General features: G+C 35.9%; 4 protein-coding genes across 4 annotated transcripts; all 4 read left to right on the top strand.

Moving 5' to 3' along the window:
- The first annotated feature begins 2,427 nt into the window (after positions 1–2,427).
- Positions 2,428–7,578, top strand: LOC110757822 (phragmoplastin DRP1A-like). The gene is made up of 16 exons (XM_021959555.2): positions 2,428–2,717; positions 2,804–2,867; positions 2,947–3,051; positions 3,160–3,261; positions 3,531–3,581; positions 3,656–3,717; positions 3,870–3,960; positions 4,371–4,435; positions 5,008–5,202; positions 5,392–5,511; positions 5,612–5,682; positions 5,773–5,998; positions 6,197–6,247; positions 6,433–6,661; positions 6,757–6,896; positions 7,205–7,578. Exons 1-16 carry the CDS (start codon positions 2,589–2,591, stop codon positions 7,331–7,333), a joined length of 1,830 nt encoding a protein of 609 aa, XP_021815247.1. The 5' UTR covers positions 2,428–2,588; the 3' UTR covers positions 7,334–7,578.
- A 412-nt stretch (positions 7,579–7,990) lies between these two features.
- On the top strand, positions 7,991–10,791 carry LOC110757847 (medium-chain-alcohol O-fatty-acyltransferase). Its single transcript, XM_021959587.2, has 7 exons — positions 7,991–8,290; positions 8,678–9,262; positions 9,506–9,572; positions 9,707–9,816; positions 9,917–10,126; positions 10,221–10,358; positions 10,451–10,791. The coding sequence occupies exons 1-7, from the start codon at positions 7,991–7,993 to the stop codon at positions 10,610–10,612; spliced, it is 1,572 nt and encodes a 523-aa protein (XP_021815279.1). The 3' UTR covers positions 10,613–10,791.
- Positions 10,792–13,567: 2,776 nt separating this feature from the next.
- LOC110757850 (uncharacterized) lies at positions 13,568–15,419 on the top strand. Its single transcript, XM_021959588.2, has 2 exons — positions 13,568–13,837; positions 14,276–15,419. Exons 1-2 carry the CDS (start codon positions 13,598–13,600, stop codon positions 14,912–14,914), a joined length of 879 nt encoding a protein of 292 aa, XP_021815280.1. The 5' UTR covers positions 13,568–13,597; the 3' UTR covers positions 14,915–15,419.
- Positions 15,420–15,768: 349 nt separating this feature from the next.
- On the top strand, positions 15,769–18,062 carry LOC110757845 (Cytochrome b561/ferric reductase transmembrane with DOMON related domain-containing protein). Its single transcript, XM_021959584.2, has 4 exons — positions 15,769–16,146; positions 16,284–16,967; positions 17,090–17,402; positions 17,698–18,062. The coding sequence occupies exons 1-3, from the start codon at positions 15,892–15,894 to the stop codon at positions 17,366–17,368; spliced, it is 1,218 nt and encodes a 405-aa protein (XP_021815276.1). The 5' UTR covers positions 15,769–15,891; the 3' UTR covers positions 17,369–17,402; positions 17,698–18,062.
- Positions 18,063–20,432: the final 2,370 nt, after the last annotated feature.

Genomic DNA, 20,432 nt, shown 5'->3' with positions numbered 1-20,432 from the left:
TTAGACTTGCCCCGATGAAATTTACCTCTACCGACGACAGTTCGTCAGGGAAACTCTAAGCCGGCAAATTTCGCTAGGATATACCTATGCTGACGAACTTTCGTCGGGAGAGGTTTTCTAGCCTTTTTTATTTTTATTTTTATAAAAAAAAATGTGATTAAATAATTTAAAAGAATAATTACCATTTATTAAGTTAATTAAAATATTTAATTATTAACTGAAGAAATGATAATTAAATAAGTCTAAGATGTTATTTAATTACTAAACAAAAGTTAAAATAAAAATTTATTGGACCTAAAAGATACTAAATTTATATTTATTTTTAAACAAAATCTCTCCTGACGAAGATTCGTCGGCACAAGTATATACTGGTGAAATTTGCTGGATTAGACTTGCCCCGACGAAAGTCACCTCCGCCGACGAACCTTCGTCGGGGAAAGTCTAATTCGGCAAATTTCGCCGGGATAGACCTTTGCTAACGAAATTTCATCGGGAAAGGTTTTCTGGCCTTTATTTATTTATTTTTTAATTTTAAACATATAAATTTAGTTTCTTTACTTTTATTTTTTGGCCAACTTCTTTAGTTTAATATATGTAATTAAGTAATACCTTAGGCTTTTTGAATTACCTTAGTTTGTAATTATATTTTAATTATTATTTAATTAAAAAATTAAAGAAAATTTCCATAAAATAATTAATTTCCATTTATTAAATCTTTTGTGAAATCATTTGGGTGTCTTAATTAAATTTCCTCAGAGCCCATCACTATTAGACCATCATTTGAGTGCTAAAATCTTTTTACTTTTTCAGAGTTATTACTCGTATAAAGATTTTAGCACTTTCACGTTTAATAATGTATTATGCACGTATGCAAGTATTTCTCATGTTTAATACACGTTTTTTTACAAAAATTTCAATAAGACACACGAAATTCACGTATTTTACACATAATTCTCACATATTATTGAATTAAAATAATATATATTTAAAAAATAGTATAGCCGTGCGGCGCCACTCCTTTTTTAAAATTATTTTTAAAAATAGTATAGCCACGCGGCTTTACCGTTTTCCCACATGGCACATATATATATATATGTTTATAAATAGTATAGCCGCCCGGCTACACTAGATTTTTTAAAACATTTTTTAAGAAATCGTATAGCCGTGCAGCTATACTCGTGTTTCCTACTTTTTAAAAATAAATACTATAGCCTCTCGGCTTTACTGTTTTGACACGTGCCACCTAGGCACGGTTATATTTTTTAAAATAAAATTTAATCTTGGAAATTTCGCCGGCATAGACCTGTGCAAACACAATGTTGTCGAGAAAGGTTTTTTATTTTTATTATTATTTTTTATTTTAGAAATATAAAATTAGTTTCTTTACTTTTGTTTTTTGGCCTACATCTTTAATTTAATATATGTAATTAAGTAATATCTTAGCCTTTTTTAATTACTTTAATTAGTAATTATATTTTAATTATTATTTAATATAAAAAATTTAAAGAAAATGTCCACAAAATAATTAATTTCTATTTATTAAGTCTCTTGATAAAAGGTAACTAGTATATGTGATTATTTATACTATATTGTGACCAATATGTGTTATTATAGTACATAAAAATCAACCTCATTGTGTGGAAGCTTGTAAGTCTAGTGCCTTTTATGGATTATTCATGTGTTTACTAATCATATAGGAATGAAAGCATAAGCGCCACAAAAATATTAAAACTCATGATTTTGGAGGATATAATTGTTGGAGAAACGACCCATCAAGAGTCCATTTTTTTTACCTATTGTACATTCACAGTGATTTCTAAATTCCAAATTTTCTCATTCACTTTATTATTAACTATTACATAAAATAATAGATTTAGAAAATTCACATCTTATTAATCTAACTGATTTCAATTTTGACTCAAGTGAATTTGTAAACAACTTCAACACGACTCCGGATTCTAACTCCTCTTCATCCAATTACAGACACCTCTTGTAAGTTTGAATTACTCGTCTTCCTTTGACCTATTTTATAAAAGAAAAACATGTTTTCGGGTGCCCATCAATGTAAAAAGAACAAAGGAAATACACCATCCAAATCCATATTTATCTGAAGCAGGTTTGTTGATAAAGTTCACGGGAGATGCTACAATGGGAAGTTTCAAAGTTAGGAGGCTATTTGAGAAGGCCAATCCCACCATCAAAATATTTAAAAAATTTCAGTCCCATTATTTCTTTACATTTGTTAATGGTGAGATTGACTTTCTCAAATATCCTTCTCACTTTAAACACCTCATTATAGCCTCCTCATAAAGGTGTGACGAGAAACATTGAGCTCACATAGACTTCGTTTAAAGCCCATTAAATTATCAGCGGTAGAATCGGTCACACCTCGCTTGGGCTAAACCCAAAAACTTACCCAATTTTCAAACTTGATAGATTACAAATTTTCGCACCAACGACCCAAGATTCCATTTCCCGTCGTTCCGTTCTCCAACTTCCAATCCAAATTTCTGTTATCTCTCTCTCTCTCTCTCCTCCGACTGATCCGACTCGACTCGACTCACCGATCCCACTCGTTCATCCATCCAATGGAGAATCTGATATCGCTGGTGAATAAAATACAGAGGGCGTGCACAGCTCTCGGCGACCATGGCGACGAGAGCGCCATGCCCACTCTCTGGGACTCCTTGCCCTCCATCGCCGTCGTCGGAGGCCAGGTCTCTCCTCTCTCTTATTCTCCAATTCAATCTTCTCGAATCTTCGAATTTCACAATTCTCACAAAAAATAAATTTGGCTTCGCAGAGCTCCGGCAAGTCGTCGGTGTTGGAGAGCATTGTTGGCAAGGACTTTCTTCCTCGTGGTTCAGGTACGCCGTCATTTTTGGTTTCTTACGCGAACGCGTTGATTATGCGGTTCGTATTCTGATTCGAAGACGTTGTGCGCAGGAATTGTTACGCGTCGTCCTCTGGTTTTGCAGCTGCATAAGATCGATGAAGGAAAAGAATACGCAGAGTTTATGCATCTCCCAAGGAAGAGGTTCACTGATTTTGGTACATTCTTCTTCTTCTTATTTATTATTATCTTTGCAGATTGTTTCGGTTTTGTGACTTTCGTCGTGGATGTTAAAATCTCGTATTTTTTATATTATATATTTGTAGCTGCTGTGAGGAAGGAAATATCTGATGAGACTGACAGAGAGACCGGCCGCTCGAAGGGGATTTCAAGCGTCCCAATCCATCTCAGTATCTTCTCCCCTAATGGTGAGATAGAGTTATAGCCGATTTAAATAAGTTTGATTTGATGATATTCACAAAAAGAAAGAGAGGTCATATTCTCCGAAGCTCGCGAAATTGTTCTCTTTATTCATGGTTTTAATTTTGTCTCACTAAATTTTTCTCTGTTATATTCACTGAGCTCACGATAAATTGTTCTCTTTTATAGGTGTTGTTTTTTTTTTCTTCAAGTGATTGCATAATGCTTTTATTAAAGCTGTTTCGATTTATATTTATGATTTGTTTGAGTTTGGCAGTTGTGAACTTGACACTGGTTGATCTTCCTGGACTCACAAAAGTAGCTGTTGGTGAGTTATAACTTCCTTTCAACGTTTTCAAAATAGTTAGGACTTAGGAATGTGTTAATTGTGTGGTCTTGTAGAGGGTCAACCGGAGGGCATAGTGCAGGACATCGAGGATATGGTTCGGGCCTTCATTGAGAAGGTAATTTGTTTACAGAATTGTTGAGCATATCTTTTAGCTATTAGGTTATGAGACTTGCATAATGAAGAAGGGTTTTGATTGGCTTTCCTATGTGCTTTTTGAGTGAGTTTTAAGTGCACTGTATGTCCCTTACTATATGCCTTTTATTTCAGCCCAACTGTATTATTCTGGCAATTTCCCCTGCTAACCAAGATCTTGCTACGTCTGATGCAATTAAGATCTCTCGTGAAGTAGACCCTAAAGGTAAGATTAGTTTTAAAAAAATCAGCAGTGATGTGAAAGTAAGCAGAATTGCACAATTTGGAGCTCGCAGTAACAGTTTTTTTTCTTTTCTTCATTTAAATATATTCTGAGCATAATTCTAAAAAACAGTTTTGCAGAAAGATTTTTCATTTGAAAGGTGATCATCTAAGTTTTTAATTGCGATACTCATCTTTATTGATTTATGTACATATACAGCACATGTTTCTTGAACCTTGGTAAACGGGAAAGTCCAGATTCCATATGTTTCACGAGAACCTTACTTAAGTCTTGTTTCCTCTTGTTTTCAATTATGAACAGGTCTATGTCATTTGAGAAGTTGCAGATTGACTTATTAGGAGAAGTTTTCCTTTTATGCGCATTGATTTTAAGTTTGGTTTTCCAATTCTCAGGGGAGAGGACATTTGGAGTTCTGACAAAGATTGATCTAATGGACCAGGGTACAAATGCAGTTGATGTAAGTTGCTTCCAAATTCATAGCTAAGAGGAAAATGGAAAATATAAAAAAATGGACCACACCAGTTTGCTTTTAAATGATGTGGAATCAAGTAATTTAGCTACTTGGTGACATTTTTTTGATTCATTTTCAGAGCCCTTGTTTATGAAGCCTTCTGGTATGAGTACATTGTATTGGTGGTGTTCTGCGATGGTCAATGACACATGCACTTTTTTTTTTTTGTAAGGTTTATATTTTTGGTTAAGTTTCATTGTGGCATGACTTGTTGGAGTAGGTCAAAGTAGTCGTAGGTAATGAATGGTATTTTCTTATGTTACTGATTTTCAGATATTAGTTGATATTATCTCTTGTGGTATGTCCTGTTTGCAAATGAGATAGTTTAATTAATTTAGATGAACTTGAAAAGTGCGTAAAAGTTTAGGCTTTCATAATTTTCAAGATGAAGCACTTAGATGCAGCAACTTTCTTGGCTCTCATCATCTGCTTTGTTCTCAAAAGTCTCCTCTCATTTTCACCGTGGCCTCTTCAGAGTTTCTAATTTCCCAGGGTTTTATTTTATTTTTATTTGTCAGATTTTGGAAGGACGATCATATAAGCTACAGTTCCCTTGGATTGGTGTTGTCAATCGCTCCCAAGCGGACATAAACAAGAGTGTCGATATGATTGCTGCTAGGCGTAGAGAGCGTGAATATTTTGCAAGTAGCTCAGAGTACAGGCATCTTGGAAATAGGATGGGTTCTGAGCATTTAGGAAGGGTGCTTTCTAAGGTATGCAGTTTTGTTCTCCTAAATACATTACATATGGTTCAATTGTTGTTGAAGTTTGATGCCCAAGTATTGGTCTTTGAGATTGTTAATTTTAGGGAAGCACATTTTTCTTTTGTTCCACCGGCAAACATCTTATCTTTTGTTCCACCGGCAAACATCTTACTAGCACACAATGTGTCAAATTTGTAGCATTTGGAAGTTGTCATCAAGTCACGAATTCCAGGCCTTCAATCTCTCATCAGCAAAACTATTGGTGAACTAGAATCAGAACTAAGCCGACTTGGGAAGCCCATTGCTGCTGATGCTGGAGTAAGGATATACATACACATTGTTCCTTTCGTCTCATCCGTTTCCTTTTTATCTTGCTAATTAATGTTTACATAATTTGATCTCTTCTTTCGACATGCAGGGAAAATTATATGTGATCATGGAAATATCTCGTACTTTTGATCAGATATTTAAAGAACATCTTGATGGCGTGTATGTTTCGTGCTAGCATATTGTCCTATTTGAAATTTTGTTGTCATCTCATGTTGGTTTCTTATTCAACCTTGGGTTCAATTTCTGCAGGCGCTCTGGTGGTGAGAAAATTTATGGTGTGTTTGATAATCAATTTCCAGCTGCTTTGAAGCGGTTGCAATTTGACAAGCAACTTTCAATGGATAACATCCGAAAGCTAATTACTGAAGCAGATGGATATCAGCCTCATCTAATTGCTCCTGAACAAGGATACCGTCGCCTTATTGAATCTTCACTGATATGCATCAGAGGTCCTGCAGAGGCAGCTGTTGATGCGGTATGCATACATATCTTCACCTGTAATCTCCCTAGGCACTTAAACCTCCGGAATTTTTTGTTGACGAATATAAAATCCCATGTCGAAAACTTGAAAATTTTAAATTCAACATATGAGTTAGAGGTTCATTACATAACATATATATTCTGTGTCGATGCCTGAAACCATTCTGCTTGATATGTTTTCTCACGATTTCAGGTTCATGGCATATTGAAGGATCTGGCTCAGAAGTCTATAAATGAGACAACGGCAAGTCCCTCAACATTACCTTGAATTCTTGAATTGCCTATAAAATATCCAAAATGTTCTTAGGTTTTAGAAATTGAGTAAAAACCAAGATTGACAGAGAGAAGAAATTCTTTCCTTAATTTTTCCCTAATATAATCTTTTATTTTTAATTGAACGGTTCTTCCATGGCATATATATATATGCAGGAACTAAAGCAGTATCCCCCTTTAAGAGTGGAAGTTGCAAATGCAGCTTTTGAGTCGCTGGAAAGGATGAAAGAAGAAAGCAAGAGAGCCACTCTGCAGCTGGTTGACATGGAGTGTGGTTACTTGACTGTTGACTTCTTCCGCAAGCTTCCTCAAGATATTGAGAAGGGTGGAAATCCCACAGTCTCACTTTTCGATCGATACAATGATTCATACCTCCGCCGGGTTGGTGAGTTTGCTTCAACTTTGACTTTGACTTTCTCACTCTAACGCTATGCTACTTTGAATTTAACCATGGTTTCTTTGTATTTTTGAAACAAACAGGACACAATGTCTTGAACTATGTCAACATGGTTTGCTCGAGTTTAAGGATTGCTATTCCAAAGTCCATTGTCCACTGCCAAGTACGAGAGGCCAAACGCTGCTTGCTCGATCATTTCTTCGCAGAGTTGGGTGCAAAGGAGGTGAGGTTTCAATACATGAGACACATAGAAATATTTTTAAAAATAATATTAGAAGAGGGAAAACCTAGCTGGATTGTATTAAAGTAACTAGTCTCTTGACACGAGCGAAAATGTGTGCCAATTTGACTAATTACATGAAAATATGAACAAATGTTTATGTGGTATTTGAAAGAAACCTAAAATTATAATGTGGATAACGAATTTTGTCAGTTATTTCTCTCTCAATCAAGTATTTATTGAATTTTTGAATGTTTCACCGTTTCGGGCTTTATACAGATAACATGTACTTAATCAATATTTATTTGCAGGCAAGGCAGTTGGCTAAGTTGCTGGATGAGGACCCAGCAGTGATGCAGCGTCGGACGTCCCTTGCAAGGAGGCTAGAGCTGTACAGAAGTGCTCAGTCTGAGATTGAAGCAGTTGCTTGGTCCAAGTAGGGAAGGGAGGTCTGGTTGGTTAACTTTCTTTGCTAGGAGGAGTTAGAATTTGTTCAGTAAATAGGATGGCAGCAGTAATTCTTTTGCTTCACATGATTTACCATTCCTTTATTCATTAATTACCACGAGGAGAGAAAGAGCGATTAGTTTATAGCTTTTTTGCCTTTGGCTTCCTGGCTTAGGCATGATCAGCTCTGATTTGTATCCACGGTTTGTTTTAGTATTTGTTCTGCACATTCTTTCTATTGGCTTAATTTTCTTACTAACAAAGAGCTGATTAAAGTTTTTACTTTTATATATTTTATTACCCTACACTGAGAAATAAAAAAAAGGTTCGGTGTTCAAACTTCAAAGCCACCTGGATCATGACATTGCTTGAGATTGTACCACGTGGCCATAGGGTCAACGGAAACCGCATCCGGAAACCTTGATGATCAGGATCTGGATCAGGACTTACATCACACGGTTATTGTTCTCTAGTGAGAAATTAATTACCGATTGTTTTCTACTTCAGCAAAAGACACATAAATCAGTCAGCAACTCACCTGTAAATCATAATGACTTGATTATCCAAAAAATTAAAGCAAAAAAAAAAAAAGAATATATATATATAATCTTGAGCCTGCAGGCATGCATTACCCTGAAGCCTAAATAAAAATGGAGACTGAGGAAGGTGTTAGGTTGAGGAAGCCAGCTCCTATAAAAACGAAGAGAGCAGAGGAGGAGGAGGGAAGAAGAGATGGAGGAGAAGCTGGCGTGGACATAAGGAACTGCAACAAGGAGATGATGAATGTGGAAGAAGAGCCATTGAGCCCAGCGGCGCGTTTGTTTCATGAACCAAACTTCAACCTGCATATTGTAGCAATCATGGGGTGCAAGACTAGGATTTACCCTGAGGTTTTAAAGGCCAACTTGCCCCACACTTTGCTCAGGCACCCTCGCTTCTCTAGTTTACTGGTAAATATTAACAATCCAAACAAAACTCAAATTATTTAAGTTCATATGATCACATGATGTCACTTATGTATGCATATATGTTATATTAATTACATCCAACGTAGCACATGAAAATGTTTTTATGACCAAAAAGCTTTATTAAAAATCGCAGCGGTTCTTGATAAAGTACTTTGAAGTGTGTTTTTTGGAGAAGCGCATGAAAGTGTTTTTATGATTGAAAAGTTGGTTGTCATAAGCGTTTTTAGCACTTTTAGAAGCAACCCCAAACATGTCGGTAATTTAGACCAAAAAATGTTAGAGACTTCGACTATTTAGAACTTCTATGTCTTAACCTCTAATAAGCTTTCTCTTCTTAATTTTGGTGCCACTACTTATTATACAACTCAGGTTGTGGATGAGAAAAATGGAGGAAAGATGAAATGGGTCAGAACAGAGGTGGATCTAGACAAGCACATAATTATTCCAGACCTGGATCCAAACATGGAGTCACCAGACCAATTTGTTGAAGACTACATCTACAACCTCAGCAAGACAACCATTGACAAGTCAAAGCCACTGTGGGATCTACACATCCTCAACCTCAAAAGCTCCGCGGCAGAGGGCACTGGCATTTTCAGAGTCCACCACTCTCTTGGCGATGGCACGTCTCTCATGTCTCTTCTGCTCGCTTGCACCCGCCAAATCTCAAACCCTGAGGCTCTCCCAACCATTCCAGTGAAGAAGAAGAAAGATGATGACAAGAGGGTTTTTAACAGAGGATTTTGGTGGTGCATCTTTGGGGCTTGGTGGGTTTTGAAGTTGTTTTGGAATACTTTTGTTGATGTGTTCATGTTTATGTTGACTGCATTGTGCTTGGAGGATACAAAGACGCCTCTTAAAGGTCCCCCAGGCAGTGAGTTCAACCCTCGACGATTTGTTTATCAGACTGTGAGTTTGGACGACATGAAACTGATAAAGAATGTAATGAACTTGGTAAGTAAATTTCTCTAAACTATGAAGTAACGGAAACATGATCAATTTAATAAATTTGATAGAATAATACTAGAAGGATCATATATATTACGTCAACTACTGTGGTGAACTGTTAATTAAAATATCAACCGCCGCATGAATTCTGCTAATGTGATCCTTCTAGCATTACTCTAATTCGATTACGTGTCCTTCCTCACTAGTTGAACTTCATATCTAATGTTCAAGTGCTTATGAGTTTTGCAGACCATAAATGATGTTGCTTTGGGGGTCACACAGGCTGGTTTGTCCCGGTACCTCAATAGAAGATATGGTGAACTTCCATCTCTAAAATGCCTTTCAAAAACTCATTGAAATTATTTTAGAATATCGTGTTTTTTTTAATTTTCTTAAATTTTTATGCAATCCATGAATCAAAATTTTCCATTCTTGCATGTGGCCACCTAGGTGACAATGAGAACAAGGACAGTGGAGCTGAGAAGAAAAACAATCTTCCTGAGAAAATTCGCCTCAGATCAACTTTGCTCATTAACATTAGACCAGCAGCAGGAATTCAGGTAAATAATATTAATTAATATTTTTGAATTTTCATATATGCAGCTCTCAAAATCATAATTTGAAGCTTCAATATTTGTTTTTACATATTTGTGAGTGCAGGCTTTGGCTGATATGATGGAGAAGAACACAGATGCAAAATGGGGCAATTGGATTGGTTATGTCCTCCTTCCTTTCACAATTTCTTTAAGAGATGACCCATTAGACTATATTCGAGAAGCCAAGGCCACAATTGACAGAAAGAAACGTTCTCTTGAAGCCATTTACACTTTCTCCATTGCAGAACTAGTTCTCAAGCTTTTTGGCATTAAGGTATATATACTTAATCTATTAGTTATTCTCTCATCCGAGATGTCTGTACGTTATTATCGTGCAAATGCCATAATAATCCATGTTTAATTAACAGAGGGCAAGTGCTCTATCCCATAGAATTATCTCCCACACAACAATGTGCTTCTCCAATCTGGTTGGTCCACTTGAGGAAATTGGTTTTTATGGCCATCCAATGGCTTTCCTTGCTCCAAGTTCTTATGGTCAACCACATGTAAGTTTTTTATTTATTTTTTCTCATTAATTATGGGTATAATTAAATGCTTTTCATGCAGCATTTGATTAACTAGGACTGATTAATTACAGGCATTGGTGATTAACTTCCAAAGTTACATAAACAAGATGACTATTGTTTTGTCTGTGGATGAAGAGACAATTCCTGATCCCCACCGATTGTGTGATGATATTGTACAATCTCTCAACCTTATCAAGGAAGCTGTCGTAGCAAGAGGACTTCTTGTCAAGTAAAAAAAGAAAAGAAAAAAAAATGGCATTTTCATTTTATTATTTTTTGTTTAAGTTTAGGGGAAATAAATGGGGCGTGAATTTGTCACACTCCATAGTGATAGTGTGGATGGGATAATAATGTAAATGCACTCTCACATTTCAATGCTGAAAGTTAATAAGAAGTGCCAATAGCACTCTCTCACGAGTAAATACTTTATCTTTTATGTACCAAGAAACTGACGTTTGGCTGCTTCTTTAAGAATCACTTATGCTTATAAGCGCTTCTAGAAAATGTGTGTTTATTATAAAGATGTTGAAATTTTCATAAGAAATCCAAGTGCTAATAAGAAAAGCACTTGAGAGTGAAGCACATGTTACCGCTTCTATGACCTAGAAGTACTTCTAAAATTTTTAGCCAAACGCTATTAGAAGCAATTTTAGTTATCAGAAAGCGTTTTTAGTAGTCCTTCCAAAAGCACTTCCAAACATATTCAACCTAAATGTCAAAGTATCACTAAGTTGAAGCTTAAGCTTTTTAAACTAATTCCATCTATTATTTAGCTTGAAAAAGTGAACTAAAAATTACAACATGTATTGAATTACACTCGTAAATTATTTTTTATTTTTTATTTTTCTTGAACAAGAAAAGGGAACAATTTAATTTCAAGTCTTCAACTTGGTTGCAGAAAAATACTACATACTACGATGGAATTGTCAAATCTTAATGAAGCAGTAGCTTATGCCAATAGCGCTTATACCAGTAGCGCTTACGACATAAGCGCTTCTACAAAGAAGCAGTTTGTCGTTTGGATGTCGCATTTAAAAGTGCTTTTACACTACATAAAAGCGCTTTTGATATTTTGTTGAGTGTTTGGCTGACACAGTAAAAGCGCTTTTAAAAGTACTTTAAAAAAATTTAAAGAATCGTAGGAAGATAGCATAAGGGAAATCGTGTTCCAAAAAAAGCTAGGTGAAAAGATTATAGAAGATGATGGTGATGAGTTGCATTTCATTGCGTTTGAAAAGTCTCCATTTTGGTGACGATGTGGTTAATTTGGGGTTGTTACTTCAATATCCATCTTTACAAAATAACAGTAGGGATATGAAGAATTTTTACAAGGAAAATGGTGTAGAAAAAGGAGAAAGCAAATTTAGAGGAGACTTGCTAATGTGATAGAGAAACAACTACGGGAAGATTAAAGGGTAGTGTTTTGGTTTTAATAGGAAAGAAAAAGAGATAGAAAAAAAAATAAAGAAAGGGTATTTTGGCATTTTAAAAAATTAAATATGGGTATTTTTGGCATTTTAAAAGTTTCATTAAAGGGAGCCAAGTGCTTCCCTTGTTTTTGTCCTGCAGCGCTTTTAACAATAAGCACCTCTCAAGTGCTTCTTCCAAAACCACTCCAAGTGCTTTTGGATCTCACCCAAAGCGCTTTTGCAATTTTTGCCAAACACCATTTTTAAAAGATAGAAGCGCTTTCACCGATTTAGAAGCGCTTTTCGCTGCTCCAAAAGCATTCCCAAACGAGCCCTGACTTATCTTTTATCCACTATCGGAACTAGCCCAAGGGCTACCCTGGGTTGTAGCCTAGGGAAGGTTTTGGGGAAAAAAAATAATTAGACATATATAGCCTAATATTTTAAACTAAAAATAAATAAATAATATACAATTGCATATCCTACCACACAGTGGCGGACCTATTAAGCTCCTCCCTTTATCGGAAAAATCATTGTAGGTTCTTCAAACTGCCCTTTTTCTCAGCTGGTGGTGGTGCACTTCAAGTGTACAGATGACTTTATTTCCATTTTCAGCATTTAAGTAATTGTCTTTGTCCTTTTACTTTCATTTATTTTTATATTACTCTATTTACTTAAGTTTACAATGTAAATAAGGAAGTACCCTCCATTTGGATTCAAATAAAAATACTAGAAAATCAAATTTCCACCAAATCAAAATATGAAAAATCAATTTGAGTGCAAAATACGATTTAGGCTAAAAATGATGGCTCATTAAGTCAATATATACTTCATACTAAAATCCCATAAAGTCAAGTTTTCTTATTTGATGTGTAAGGAATAAAAGCCGACAAAAATTATCTTGAGAAAATGATTATTCCGAGAAACCATTTTTCATACTTAGTCAATATTTTTACATAAAACAATTTTGCATGTATGATATGAATGCATGAAGGGACCTAAGGTCAATCTAGGTAAAAAGCCTTAGATGTTCAATCCACAAAGAGTTTTTAGCATTTCAAAATTTCACATTCGCTAAAAAATTCTTGGGTCCACCAGTGCTACCACACCAATAGTCATAGTCAAAGGTCTTCCACATTTGTATTTGGTGTTAAAGTTTGTCCCCAAACATCAATTTTAATCCTTTTCCATTAATGTATCTCCAAAAGAGAAGCATTTTTCTAAATAAAATTCACCCTTTCGTGAATAATATGGCTCTAATTCCATTTTTTTTCTTGTGTTTACAACTAGCATGATTTATATGATTTAATGTATATTTTTATTTCTAGAAAAACTATAGAAACTGTTAGTGCCAAAAAAAAAATTATCATTTGATTTTAAGCTAATAACTTAGCTAGCCCACCCATTGAAAAATTCTTGGTTCCACCCTTGGCTATGTGATGAGGCTCCTGTTTTCTTTCAAACTTGTTATAATATATAAAAGAAAGAAAAAGCATAATAAAAGAGAAAAATACAAAAATATGATCAAACAAACCAGTTCAAGAGAAGAGCTAAAGAAGCTTCTAGTCAAACTATGAGTTAGCCATTTTTAGACAAATGAGCAATAGTAATAGCTAATTTTCCCGCACATTTTGCTCTACGGTTTTCGACTAATTAACACGCTTTGACTGCGTATGTTTCCGCGTCCTTCCTCTGTTCCAAATCCAATCGTACGCTTCTGAAGCACCTTCTCTTATATATTTGTTCAAAACAAACAAACCAAAAACCAAACCAATCAAACCAAACCAAAAAACAAAACAGAAGACATATATGAACAGTAGAGCACAAACAATAAACCAGGGCTGCAGTAAACGTTGTAATTTTTGTCCTGTTTCAGAGCAAAAAACACGTTCTGATTCCCTGCTCTTGATTGTTTGCGCCCAAGTTTTTTCGCATCTTCTGTTTTTGGTTGGAATTGGAACAAGTGATATTAATCTCATGGGGGCTATGGGGATGATGGATTGGTCTGCAGCTTCTGCTTCAAATGCTTATTTTGATACCCTCAAACTGGTACATTTCTCTGTTTTGTGTTTTCTTCAGTTTTGTTTTAGAGTATTGGAAACCATGATTGGTTCAATTGGTCATTTGGGTTTGTTTCATCTTCATGATTTTTGGTATTTCTTAGGGTTTTGTTGCCTTTTGAGATCATTACAGAAATGATACCATGGAAGCTTTGTCACATAATTTAGTGGTGATAATGTTTTCTCGTGACAAAAATTTGACATGTTACATAGCTGAACTGTTAATCAAATGCACATTCTAAGAAAATTTACTCGATCAATTTCCCACATTGACAGTTTGACAACATGTCGAGAAGTCAAATAAGATTGCATTAAGGACTATAGTTTTCCAATTTTGAATCTTTTTTCCCTTCATGGTTTGAAGCTTAATGAAGAACGTGAGAAAAACTTTCATGTTTGCTAACTCCAAATTCATGTATTTCTGCAGTGTAATGACCGAAGGAGACAAAGTGACTCATGGAAAACACAAGAGCCAGGGAGCAATGAGTTTGTATCGGCCTTGGCAGCCGGCAAGAAAGCCAAGCTCATAGTGGAGGTGGCCTCAAGTGTTTCCCCATCAACAATAGCCTTAGCAGCTGCTGCAAAACACACAGGGGGCAGATTGGTCTGCATTGTCCCAGAGCCAGTTCTCGACGAATCGAAGAAAGTAATCAAAGACTCAGGCCTTAAAGACTTGGTTGAGTTCAGGACCGGAGACCCCTCTGAGCTATTGTCAAATTATGAGAACATTGATTTCTCTATGGTTGATTGCAAGAACGATGAGTACACAAGGCTGCTGCAGTTGCTTGATGTGAATCCTAGAAAATCAGTGGTTGTGGCTAACAACTTGGTTGGTGAAAGAAAAGGGCTGGGAGGACATATGGAAGTGAAGGAGGAGAGGGTTGTGGTAAGGTCCACGAAGCATCCGATAGGGAAAGGGATGGAGGTCACCATGATTGGGAAGAACCGAGAGATTGGAAAGGGAGATTGGGGTGGAGGAAGGAAGAAGAGAAGTGCTAAGAGCAAATGGGTTGTCAAGGTTGATGAGAAGAGTGGTGAGGAGCATATCTTTAGGGTGCCTGGCTAAATCACTTTTCATGTCCCTCTTTTGGTGTCAACATGTAAAGGGGAAAAAGATGATCAGGATCTCTTCTATCTTTGAACTCTCCAAACAAGTCTGTGCAGTGATCAGATCAATGGTCTCAAGGTTAAAAATGTCATTGCACACCATCATGAATAAAGGGCAGGTTGGGGAATTTGCACCCCTCAAAGATTTGTTGCCTCAATCTGCACTTCAGGTTCTAGCAAGCAATAATGGGGTTGCATCCAAAATGTGGCCTGAACTTCAACCCTGACTGACTGTACTATTTTTTGTAGTCTCTAGTTCTATGTATTGCTTAAAAAGTCATCAATGGTCACTATTGTATGTCAAGTGGTTTTTTTTCAAAATTTCCCCTGTGGTGAGGTTTCTGTCTGTTAGATTTGGTTAATGGCTAAGATGCTTTTGAAAGCAATAAACAAATTATAAGCCCTTCATCATGGTATCTTGTAATACACAACAAGTCAACTTCAAAGTTTGATCATTCATCATATCCATCCATCCATCCATCCATCATCTTATATGACCCACAAATTATCATTTTTTGTTGTTGTTGTTATTGTTGAATTTCCAAATAATAAAATTGCACTATTTTTGCAATTTAATGATGTATCTCCCAATAAATAAAAGGATTTAATAAATAAACAGTTGAAAGAGACACATTGTTGGGGGGTTAACTTGCAAGAAATAGCGGGAATGATGGCAAACCGCTGTAGGATGGCATGTTGTAAATCTTTGATTTGGTTTTTTTTGGTGTTAAAACTTAAACACCCGCCAACACCAACCACCAACCACCAGCCCCCACCAACACCAACCACATTCCATTTTACTTCAAACCCAAGAGACTAAAACCTCCCAACCTCCTGACCTGAATATGCTTCTCTTTCCCAACCCACATTGTTCCTGGTCTTTGTCACTGCTTGTTCTGAGCCTTAGATCTCAATTCAAAGTTCTTGGTCTTTCGAATGGCGAGTTCGGGGTCTTGGTCTTTGGCTTTGAGGTTTGCTTGCAGGTTATATGTTATTCTGGCCCTTGTCTTGGATAGCAAGATTTCGGTTGTGGCTGATGATGACAGTAATGTTCCGGGAGTCAATAGTGCCGGTGTGGGTGGCGGAGCATCAGAGCTTTGTGATAATGAGCTGGGTAGTTTTATGCCACCACCATATGGTAATTTATCAGAAATAGTCTGTAGGCCTGTTTGGAACACTTTTGTTTTGAGGGTAAGTCTCTGTTCTCAATTTATACTTCAGTGTTTAGTTGGTTCTGAACTTGTAGTTGCAACTTGCAATGTTGTTTAAGACATCCTTAATTATATAACATCAAAATTTAAAATGTTTTTTTTTTTGCTTTGTTGCAGTACTCTCAGACTGAAGATCATGTCATGAACATTATATTGTCTGCTGTATACACCACTGGATGGGTAGGATTGGGATTTTCCAAAGATGGCATGATGGTTGGTTCAAGTGCCATGGTGGGATGGGTTAACAGAAAAGGTCAAGCAAGAATTAAGCAATACTTTTTGCAGGGTTCAAAGGTGTCACAAGTCATACCAGACAAAGGTGAATTGCCACTCACCGGCATCCCTGCTTCCCTTGTGCTTCATGGCCCCAGAATTTACCTGGCATTTCAGTTGAAATTCCCGACTCATCTCGCCCGGCAGCCAATTATCTTGGCTATCGGAAGCGGTTACCCTAAGCACCACCACCTAACCAAGCACAACGATAAAACAACCATCCTGTTCGATTTCTCTGCAGGTTCTGCATCTGAGGCACCTACAAACTTTGGGCAGATGAAGAAGAACCATGGAATATTGGCTATATTTGGATGGGGTCTAATAATTCCTGTTGGGGCAATTGTCCCAAGATACTTCAAGCACAAGGACCCTTTGTGGTACTATCTCCATGCACTTATTCAATTTGTTGGGTTTGTCATTGGGCTGGCAGCTGTGGTACTAGGGCAACAACTCTACACCAAAATAGGAGCCAACTTCCCAACACATAGAGCCATAGGGATCTTTGTTCTTGTGCTTAGTATCCTTCAGGTTTGTCCCTCTCAATTAAATTTATTATACAAAAATTTATAAAAATAGTTTTGATTAGTACATATCTATATAGAAGGAACTGCGATTTGATATTTTTGAGTTTTTGACTTTGAGGGTTTTAGATACTGGCATTTTTTCTAAGACCCAACAAGGATGCCAAGATTAGAAAGTACTGGAATTGGTACCACCACTGGCTTGGAAGGTTTGCAGTCTTCTTTGCAACTGTGAACATACTTCTGGGGATCAAAATTGGAGCTGCAGGAAATGATTGGAAGATAGGCTACGGGTTTCTTCTCGGTGTGATTCTGCTCTCAGTCATTGTTTTAGAAGCATTGGCAAGGATGAGGAGAACAGAGAAGGATGCTTTGCCTTCAAACTTCCAAATGAATCCAGTTCAATAGGCAGCAGCAACACCATTCAAGTATCCTCTAAGAGGTCTCTCTCTCTCTCTCTCTCTCTCTCTCTCTCTCTCTCTTATTCTTTTCAATTTGTTTCTTCTTCTTTAGTTTTGCAAATCATAGTTAGTGCACAGAATGGACAAAGTACGTATATGAAATACATAAATGAAATATATAATACTTGTATAATACACAAATAATATGTATACGATTGAAAACGTATATTTTTCGTAGAATTGAGAAGTATACAGAAAATGGATGTGTTTTTTAGTATACGCTATGTATGTACACTTACTAATGCAGATTGATTCTTTCTTTCTGATATGAAACAGGATGAGATATGATTCCAGGCTTGGCATCTTAGGCAAATATTGTAAGAAATACATGGACTTCAGCAATATATAAAAGAGGTCAAACCAAACTGAGTTGAAGTGTAGAGCACTTCCAAAATTTAAGGCATGGCAGCTGATCCTAGTCTATGAAGTGGTGGATGCTTGACAGTTGATTGCTTTGTATGGATTTGTGTTCCTCTTGTGGCCAAAACTAACACGTCTTTTGGATGTCATGAATGAATTTTCTTGATGCCTCAACATTGTAAATCCAGATTTTTTTTTAAATTTTTTTAATTTGTTAATTAGATGTTTTGAGGATTTTTCATCATTTTGGCATTAATGACATATCTTTGGTTCTTATGACATATTATTTTGGCAGCTTCATTCATGCATTTCATCCAGACCATAATAATAATAATAATAATAAATTTGTAAATACATACAAGCGATAGTCTAAACCACAAGGGAGATTTCTTACACATACAACTATGATGTTGTGGGGATTCGAACCTGAGACCTCCGGTCTACAAGTCAATGTCCTTTGAAGATCATTTAGGGGCATATTTCCCTTCATCTATACCATAAATCTTGTTTGAAAGTTTATCTCATTCATTAATTATGATATCTCATTTTGTATGACATATGTGGTGGGGCAGGGGTTGGGGAATTTAATGCACCCTCCAAACCCATCAAGAATCAAAACTGCACGTCAGTCATCTTGCTAGTGTTATTCAAAGAAGAAGAAGCACAGTGCAGAATCGATGGAATATGGAGGGACTTGGGGGCGGAACGGAATCAATGAGATTGAGAGGAGTGACACTAGGGTGTGTCTCTCCCTCATAGAGACATCGCTTTTTACATTGTTGAATCTTATACATTCACCATTTTTATATAGAGTATAGAGTCACACAACTTTCATTACAATGTTATTGGTACTAGTCACAGACTCACACAACTTCAATGTTGTTAGTATTAGTCACAGACTCAACACAACTTTCATTACAGTGTTATTAGCACTAGTCACAGACTCACACAACTTTCATTACAATGTTATTAGCACTAGTCACAGACTCACACAAGTTCAATGTTGTTAGTATTAGTCACAAACTCACACAGCTTCAATTGTTAACAGCTTGGTATTTTCATTTCGTTTGTATATATAAGTTATAGTCAGACATAATTGTATTATAATTGCACATATTTGTGTATACACATAATTTGACACTTATACCAACAAAAATTAATGTTGACGATAAGTTTCTTTTCAAATTTGAAGTTGAAATGTTGGAGGAAACTAAAGAAATCTTCATTTATGCCTCCTCCCCAATGTCAGTGTTGAACCAAAAAAATTCACTACAAAATTGCCAAGGTTGTATTGGTCAAATCCCAGGTGCAACAAACCTTATCTAATCTAAGTTGATAAGTGCTCAAAACAAAATAAACTTGCTGATCAGATAAAGGAAGGAAATTCAAAAAAGAAAAAGACGAGAGTTTGACCGATATAGGGCACTCTCATAGGAGATTGGCAGTTCCGTTTTTGAGGCTCAGCTTATCATCATGTTTTCAAATTAAAACATTCTCTTATGGGTGATCAATATATAAACAACAAGAAAAGAATAAAAAGGGAGGTGGGGAGATCAAGGGAAAAGCAGTTGTGAGTAGACCCTGCATTCGTGTCGTGTTTTCAATGTTTGTGTCAACCCGCTTTTCTTAACGAGGAAAGAAGAAGAGTGCCCTCTACTAGATAAGCCTTTACTCTGCTACCAGAAGAAAGAAGAAGAGTGCTCTCTACTAGATGAGTTCCTCTGCCCGAGATAATATGAGATAATCTTGAATCTTCTAGATAACTCTCTTCCATTCTACGTCGTGCCCTTCTTGAAGCCTGAATTAGTGCATCAAGGAATAATGGCGGACAAAATGTGATATAATGGCGATGTCAACATACGAAGTATAGCCGCCCGGCTATACTATTTAAATACATTATATTTAAAAGGTATAGCCGCGCGGCTATATGATTTACTAAATCAAAAATTAAGAAAAAAAAACCCTCCTAGTTGCATTAGGTTATACTTTCTTCATATTAATCGGCCACTATATAATTTTTTTAATATCTATTATTTTTATTCAATAATATGTGAGAATTATTTGTATAATACGTGAATTTTGTGTCTTATTGAAAATTTTGTAAAAAACACGTGTATTAAATATAAGAAATATGTATGTACATATACAATACGAGTATTGTACATTTGCTCTTTTTTTTTAAATGAATTTTACCGAGTCTTTAAGACATGTACATAACACAGATGTATTATTGAAAATTACGTCTGTATGTGTATAATAGAGTATTAAACGTGAAAGTGCTAAATTTTTTATACGGATAATAACTTTGAAAAAGTAAAAAAATTAAAAGGGGACAATAGAAACTCAGGTAATGGCCTAATAGTAATGAATAATGCTACAAACTACTCTTATCGATAAACAAAAATCGGGGAAAAGATTTAAAATAAAAAAAGGATCCCATTATATATATATATATATATATATATATATATATAGAATAGCCGTTATATTATTTATTAAAGGCAATTAAAACAAAAAAACCAGGTAAAGCCATGCGGCTATACTATTTTCAAAAAGAATAAAAAAACGAGTATAGCCTGGCGGCTCTACTCTTTATTTATTTATTTTTAAAACAGAGTACCCGCACAGCGCCTAGGCACCACTTGTCAAAA

Source organism: Prunus avium, chromosome 2 (genome assembly GCF_965620075.1).
Source record: "Prunus avium chromosome 2, drPruAviu1.hap1.1, whole genome shotgun sequence".
Taxonomy (NCBI): domain Eukaryota; kingdom Viridiplantae; phylum Streptophyta; class Magnoliopsida; order Rosales; family Rosaceae; genus Prunus; species Prunus avium.
This window is presented reverse-complemented; position numbering and strand designations above follow the sequence as displayed.

Bases quoted from the DNA above. Each gene is read 5' to 3' on its own strand.
- LOC110757822 (XM_021959555.2), top strand. From the start codon at position 2,589: ATGGAGAATCTGATATCGCTGGTGAATAAAATACAGAGGGCGTGCACA. The intron at 3,582-3,655 runs GTGAGTTATAAC...GTGGTCTTGTAG, and splicing joins ACTCACAAAAGTAGCTGTTG to AGGGTCAACCGGAGGGCATA. The intron at 6,248-6,432 runs GCAAGTCCCTCA...ATATATATGCAG, and splicing joins AGTCTATAAATGAGACAACG to GAACTAAAGCAGTATCCCCC.
- LOC110757847 (XM_021959587.2), top strand. From the start codon at position 7,991: ATGGAGACTGAGGAAGGTGTTAGGTTGAGGAAGCCAGCTCCTATAAAA. The intron at 8,291-8,677 runs GTAAATATTAAC...TATACAACTCAG, and splicing joins CTCGCTTCTCTAGTTTACTG to GTTGTGGATGAGAAAAATGG. The intron at 10,359-10,450 runs GTAAGTTTTTTA...GATTAATTACAG, and splicing joins GTTCTTATGGTCAACCACAT to GCATTGGTGATTAACTTCCA.
- LOC110757850 (XM_021959588.2), top strand. From the start codon at position 13,598: ATGAACAGTAGAGCACAAACAATAAACCAGGGCTGCAGTAAACGTTGT. The intron at 13,838-14,275 runs GTACATTTCTCT...GTATTTCTGCAG, and splicing joins ATTTTGATACCCTCAAACTG to TGTAATGACCGAAGGAGACA.
- LOC110757845 (XM_021959584.2), top strand. From the start codon at position 15,892: ATGGCGAGTTCGGGGTCTTGGTCTTTGGCTTTGAGGTTTGCTTGCAGG. The intron at 16,147-16,283 runs GTAAGTCTCTGT...GCTTTGTTGCAG, and splicing joins GGAACACTTTTGTTTTGAGG to TACTCTCAGACTGAAGATCA. The intron at 16,968-17,089 runs GTTTGTCCCTCT...TGAGGGTTTTAG, and splicing joins TTGTGCTTAGTATCCTTCAG to ATACTGGCATTTTTTCTAAG.